This window comes from Macrobrachium nipponense, chromosome 9 (assembly GCF_015104395.2).
Source record: "Macrobrachium nipponense isolate FS-2020 chromosome 9, ASM1510439v2, whole genome shotgun sequence".
In the NCBI taxonomy this organism is placed as follows: domain Eukaryota; kingdom Metazoa; phylum Arthropoda; class Malacostraca; order Decapoda; family Palaemonidae; genus Macrobrachium; species Macrobrachium nipponense.
This window is the reverse complement of record NC_061110.1, coordinates 66,292,696-66,300,195: the sequence shown is the minus strand read 5'-3', so window position 1 is coordinate 66,300,195 and position 7,500 is coordinate 66,292,696. Positions and strand designations below refer to the sequence as shown.

Here is a 7,500-nt window from a genome sequence, read left to right as displayed (position 1 = left end):
TTTATGATATAGCAATCCCTTAATTGTCCAGTCCCTGTTGGATGATGATGAAATCTGGATAAGGACAAGTAAAATAATCAATGGGTATGCAAGGGCAACTCCATACCCTAACTCACTTAACCTTTGTCAATACCGCATAAATGTAAACACTAAATATGCTTATAAACAATTACTATCGTAGTTTAAACGGAAACTTTATGCAAAAATCAATTTTCTACCGTATTTCCCTATTATATTTGTGACAAGATAAACTCTATAAATATAGTTAAAAACACAAAAAAGCATTTCTTTTCCTCTTGAATGCAACATGCAATAAGGTAGACGACAATGTTTTTCGTTCATCCCAAACACTAAAAAGCATCATACAGTTCACAAAAAAAGTAATCACTTTATTATTCTTGCATGCAATGCTACGATAGTTTACACTTACACAAACAGTTTTTATTACTTTTCCCAATGTATATAACAGGAAAAAAGTAAGCCCCTTCTTTTTGTTTTGTATGTTACACACAGTTTGGTTGGCTAAACATTTGTCATTTGCCCCAAACTGTAAAATGCACTACCATACATAAAAGAAAATATTCCTGTATGCAAGACAATTTGATAAGCTACACAAACAATTTTTATTTTATTACTTCATCAAAATACATCATCCATAATAAAAAGTAAACTCATCTTTTTCTCTCGTACACATCATACAGTATGGTTGGCTATACATTGTTTTTCATTTGCCCCAAACATTGTAGAATATACACTACATCATACTGTACACAAAAAAGTATTTTTTTATGCAACATAATATGATAGTTTACAAAAATAATTTTTGTCATTTTCCCCAAAATGCATCTTACAGAAAAATTAAACCCCTTTTTATTTCTGTATGGAACACAATACACAATAAGTTGGCACAAAAATTTTTTATCCTTTTTTCCAAAATATATCATACACACAAAAAACAAATTTAACAAATCTAACTCTGTCCTTGTTGCTCACAATGATTGGATGTTTTAAAAACTTGTGAGGAGGTTTAAAAGTCCTCATCCACCTCCTCCCCCTCCAACATCTTGGGGTGTCATCAAGACTGGTATCATTTTCCTGTGCCTCCTATGACTCATTACATGGTGAAGTGGTTGGATTTGGCATAGAGGTGCCTAGAGGGTCAGGGACATCAATGTGGGGCAGCAACACATCAGGTTCTTCGTGGAAGGAGCCCCTCCGACCGAGACACTGAAGATATGGATGGTGATGGACTAAGGTGCACAGGGATTTGGGATCTGAAAAGCTGTTGATGGTACTTGGCAGTGACAATCTTTCAATATTCTCACAATTGAGCAGCCATGTTCAAAGCCTTGGGGAAAACTTTGGGATCCGGATCCATATTGAGGTTCTGCAACATCTCGGTACAGGCAGTCCCCAGTTATTGGCGATCTGCTTTTACTGCATTTGTCTAGCGACGACGATAACTGGATTTTTGGTCCCAATATGTGCCAATCTCCACTTATCGGCACCGAAAAGCAGGGATCGGCGCTGTTATCGCCAATTTTTGGTTACTTTCACACCCTCAAGAATGAAACCCCCCCCACCCCGATACCTAGGGACTGCCTTTAAGTGTATCGAGGGCTGTACACGTACTCTTCTATGAGGTAGTTGTTGTAGAACAGCTTCATCATCATTGTAGTCATCTTTAGCCACTACTGCAGCTATCTCACTTGTCAGATAAAAGTTGATAGCTAGGGTCACTCCTGTGTTTCATCCTTAATAACATTTTCACCTCTAGTTGTGAGTGTAGCATGAAAATTGTTAACCTCTAGTTGTGATTGTAGCACGAAAGTTGTTGACATTGAACCCCTGGAAGTCATCATCACCTATTCTCCATTCAGCATATGGTTCCAGGCATGATTGAGGGTCTCTACAGCGATGTCCTTCCAAGCATCAGCATTCATTGAATACTACCATCACCCTCTCCAGGAACTTCTTCCAGTACTATAGCCAAGCCATTTTGTTGCAACAGTAACACCTTGGTCCTCTGGCTGAATGAGTATACATAGTTCTATTAGTAGGCAAATACATGACCCTAATACGACCTTCATCACCAACCAATCAGGCTGCATTAGGAGGTACAGTTCACTGTCTATGTGAAGCAAAGCCTTTACCCAGTGTCTTGCAATGCCAAGGTCCTGTGTTCTTATGATGAATAACCTTCCCACAAAATTATTATGGAACCTACTGGAAATTATCTTGGAGGCATATCAATCCATTGGCCAAATGATACTAAATCACTGGGCACCTATCCATCAACCTACGCTGGATACGTGGTTGCTTCGCAAATCCAGCTACCACTGTTGCAACAATGCCTGCCTGTAGCATAGTAAATTCTTTTCCTTCTTATTAGCCAAGGTGTTAGTGGAAAAGAAGCGATAGAATAGACCACTTTCATCATTGTAGATCTGCCCTATAACTAGGCCTTCTTTCTTCATCAAGTTTTGTAATATCTGGCAAAATTCTTCTATTCCCTCCATGGAAGCATCTAATACTTTCCCAAGTTTTTTTTTTTCTTTCTTTCATTCTAATAGAAATCCCATATCACATTTTTAACCGAGACAGCCAATCTTCGCATGCCTTAAAGTCTGCGAATTTCATAGCAGCAGCCTTCAATTCAGTGCCATGTTTGTTCACACAAGCAGCCATTTGTTGCCAAAATCACATCAAGGTAGACTGATCAGTGTCCTCATAACGGCACACATCTATGGACACGAACACTCATGTGAAAGGGAGAGACACAGCCGTGTAAAGAAGATGGCAAAGCACACTTCTCATGCACAGGAGTTCCATGATCTTAAATATGTACACCTAAAGGAGAGAGACAGCTGTGAACCGAAGATGGGGAAGCACTTTTCTCGTCCGCGACATTCTATCATGGACACGTACACTTGAAGGAGAGACGCAGCCGTGCATAGAAGACGGTGAAGACTTCTCACTCTCAACCCTTCCATGGTCACGAACACGTACGCGTAAGGGAGAGACACGTCTGTATAGGGAAGTCGGCGATGCACTCCTCCCACTCACAGAAGATGAGGTCACAAGTCCGTAGTTCTCCAACGTCTTGACTCGAGGGTGAGGAGGAGAGGGAGAAGAAAAGGCAGAAGGAGATATGGTGAGCTTCCTCCTTTTATGACGTCTCGTACTAGGAGATGGAGGGGATGAATCATTCCTTCTATGACTCTTCTTGCCAGAGAGAGCAGAAAACCTCTCTCGAAAAACAGCAAGTGGAAGCGATGACATTATAGTCGAATGAGATGACATCACAACAACAGAAGGAAGAGATGCCACCACAGCTGATGTCATAGGCTGAGAGGAAGCTGGGAGTCACGTCATGACATCTCGAATGGCAGCGTTGGTCGATGGCCTCACCGGAGGGATGATAATAGGCAACCCAGTAAATGTGAACATTGATGCAGACATCCTGCTAGGAGGCAGTACACAAGATCCAAAGTAATGTAGGCCTGGAGGTGGGGGGATTGCCTTTGGGGCTGGAGGTGGGGTACGAGCTGCCAAGAATTGTGAGAGAAGGCCATCCAAGGATTGGGAACCCTGTTGGAGAAGCCTCCTCTCTCTTGGGAAGGACATTAGATCCAGCGGGAGAGGAGGCTAATTAAGCATAATTTCATCCTGTACAACTTCCAGTACTTCCAACGACGAACTGATGGAAGAAAAGGAAGGAGACAGCGGTACAACCGAAGTAGGGGGAATGCTTGTGGAAGAGGGGAAGCTGAAACATCCAAACAAGGAGGCAAAAACCCCTGCCAAGAAGGACCTGTAGAAACTCTATGATGCTCCCTCTTGTAAAATGCCTTCCACTGCAACTTAGGCCAGGAAGGACATTCCAGGCAAGGATTAGTAATGATACAATAATTAGATCAGCACCTACTGCAAGTCAAATAGGGATCTGTAATGGTAGCAGCCAAAAACCTGGAACACGGAGATCCTTGAATGCCCAGGGACATGTTGATGAGGCCTAGAAGAATCGGTGGACTCCATGATGCACTAAAACCACACACACACACACACACACACACACACACACACACACACACACACACACACACACACACACACACACACACACACACACACACACACTCTGAAATAAAGAAGTCACGGGCAAACAAAGAAACCGGCTTGGGAGGAGAGCAAAAGCAACTACTCTCCAAGGCGGTCAAAGAAAGACAAGTGTGTGACGAGGTTCTTTGCCTGGTCAGTGACCAGCTTCCACCTCGTATACACGTGTTTCCAGATGCCACAGATTCCTTGGTTTACAATTCTTTTATTGTTTTTAACTGGTTTCCAGCTGGCACAAGATTATCCAATTGTTAGACCTGAGGTTTGTTAACTATGAAAAATACAAATTCATTCAAAATCTGTCATTTTGCCACGACCTTGTGGGCTTGACTCCTGGCTATCTTTTTACCGAATTCCATCATGTATTACTACCTCAGCTTGTCTTGGGAAGTCTTGATATGCAAGGTTGACTTGGAAATTCTGTATTCCTCCATTATACATGACCTAGACCAGTGGTCTTCAAACTGTGGGCCACCAGTGGGCCATGGGCTGATTATCAGGTGGGCCACGGACAAAAAAATTTAGAATTTAAAGTTAAATAAACAATACGTATATAAAAATAGAAACAAAAGTATTTTTTCTTTTATCTGGACCTATAATTATAAATGAACAGTACTATATGAAAAAATATGGAGATAAATATATTTTTTTTATTCTATCCCAGTAATTGTTCACTAGTTAATTTTTAGATCATAAAAATGGTCATGAAGAGAGACTGAGCATATTTAATATTGAATTTATGAAAATATATCTTAAATTTATGGTAAAAACATGTAAAAAATTCCTATCCAAAATCTGAATTAGTGGGCCATGGGTATTTGGAGATATCTAAAGTAGGCCATGACATCAAAAAGTTTGAAGACTGCTGACCTAGACCAAACTTGCTCCATCCTCCCAAAAATTTCTCATTTTTGTTGAATGACCAACACCTTCCTCGCCCTCTTAGGACAAGGTGAGGCCATACACACAATGCACAGCACCACACACAAAAGCAGGGACCTGCAGTGCCCACTGAGTGCACTGTTACTTTCTTGATGTAGCCACTTAACATACGATTTGTTTATGGTGCCCTTTGAAATAACAATGATGTATACATTTCCGCCAATAGCGAGAATGCTTACAAAACATGCAAGTGCTGCTCCACCCTTGCACCTTCTACCATACTGTGTTATACTGATGATGTATCCATATCAGCCAATAAAAAGCTATAAATAACGTGACAGTTCATGACTAGTTAAGTGACTCCATGCTTTTAAGTCAATAGCAGTTGCAAAAGCTAACTCTTAATTGTACCGCTTTCACATTGTGTGATTGTGTGAATTTTTCCTAGCACAGTACTGTATCATGTGTTAACCTTTTTTTCTCTATTTTTTTTTCTTTTCTCTTTTTGCTGTACTGTATTTCTAGATGTTCGCAACACATGCTATATATAACTCAGTTTGTGGTGGCATTATAATAGAATCGATGTCGGTAATCAAGTAAACTAGATATTTTAAAAAATGAAGAAGGTCACACAAAAGATTATTGATAAAAGTCAAAGAAGGGACAATAAAAAACTGAATAACCCAGATGCCGGGATCCAACCGACCTTTGCCCGTATGAATGAATGTTTTATCCCTTACAGTACAGGGCAGAAAGGCTAGGTTAGAAGCTTTCAGTAAGTTAATCAATAGAGGTCAGAGGTTAATGGAAAATAAGGACTAATAGAAATCTTGACCTCTCCCAGTGACACTTTTGAATGCTGTTATGTTAACGCTATAACAGCCATTGAACAAAATGTGTAGGAAAGGCGAAGGTGAAACAATAATGGAATAGGGAGCCCTTACAGGCGAAAAGTGAGAAAACTTTTACCAAAATTAGCATCAAATGAAAGGCCATATACAGGCAGTCCCCGGTTATCGGCAGGGGTTCCGTTTGTGGGGGTGAGGCGAAAACCCGCCATTTACCGAACCTCAGCAATCTATGGCACTTTTGGCGCCGGTTATGGGCACCATAAGCACCCTGTCGGGTATGTTATGGCGCCATAAGGCGCCGCCGATAACTGGAACTCGCCCCATTTTGGCGCCATAAATCGCCGATTTTATGGCACTAGACAAGCGCCAGAAAACCGGATCGCTGATGACTGACTCCGCCAATAACCAGGGACTGCCTGTCTCTACTATATAGAGGATCTGACGGGAGTTGCAGTGGAAGACAAGGCACAACGGAGGGGGAGTGTGAGAGATTTTTGGAAGTGATTGCTGAAGGGCCCCAAGTGATATGTGAACTTGCATAAATTTTCAGTGCCCATAAACTAAGTTAGAGTTCTAAGTCCAGGTTACCAACTCATGAAAGTTATAAGTAACCCCCTCCCCCCCCTTTTTTTTTTTCTTTGTTACAGTGCAGTACTGTACATATCCCTTAATGAAATATGGATAAAAAACAGGAAACAAAACAAGCTAGCAAGTCAGATGTCCACCTAACCCTCTTCACCTATCCATTATGTACTGTATCCCTTCCTCCTCCCTGCCAGGGAAACTGTTCCCCAGCTCCATTCACCCTCCAAAACAACCCATTCTATGATGAGTTCCTCTACACAGCCCCTCACTGCCCCTCATTTCCCATGTGCCAAGCCAGCTAACCCCACCCCCTCCACCTCGGAAACTTCTCCAGGGCTCCACCACCCCCAAAACCCTTTCTCAGTTTGTTTATTAGTGTAAATAGTGTTAACAACATTATCTTGAGGTGCAGCAGCATTGCCAACCATCGGAGAGTTTTTTATTTGTATATATCATGTCTTTGGGCCTTGGTCCATGGTCCAGGTGTGTTCCGGGTAATGAAGATCCAGATAATAATTGAGGGATTGCTTATATATAAACCCCTTTTTATTTCAGACCCTCGAGTGGATGGTTGGCTATTGATGGATTCCCCATGGCCAACATTTTTCATCTGCCTCAGTTATGTATTCATTGTCAAAGTAGCAGGTCCTTATTACATGAAGAGTCGGCCTGCGTTTCAACTCCGGAACATCATAGTTATATACAATGCCTTCCAAGTGGTATTTTCAACGTGGATTTTCTTTGAGGTAGGATAACCGTTTTGAAGTAACATATATCTTAATTTTTCACTACAATGTGGTATATTGCCTTTAACCATAAATAAATAGTTTAAAGATTTCTGTGACCACTGTAGTTAGAAATTATATTACCGTGCAAAGTTTTTTCAGAATTTTATGTCCATGAATAGTATAACGATAATTATTGTTCATTGTTAAAAGTACTTTGTGTTGTACGTTTCCTGCATAAGAGTACTGTACTTAGTGAACTAAACACCTAGATTCTTCACACATTATACATAGTTTTGATATATACTGTAATATAATTCTAAATTAGTTTATAAGTC

The 7,500-nt window shown here is 40.8% G+C and overlaps 1 protein-coding gene across 2 annotated transcripts in view; it reads left to right on the top strand.

The window, feature by feature from the left end:
- LOC135218434 (very long chain fatty acid elongase AAEL008004-like) overlaps positions 1 to 7,500 on the top strand; it is a 91,048-nt gene that overhangs the window by 41,603 nt on the left and 41,945 nt on the right. For both annotated transcript variants that reach the window (XM_064254745.1, XM_064254744.1), the window contains exon 3: positions 6,993 to 7,183. In XM_064254745.1, the coding sequence (XP_064110815.1) occupies positions 6,993 to 7,183 (191 nt within the window). The remainder of the gene's footprint in view (positions 1 to 6,992; positions 7,184 to 7,500) is intronic.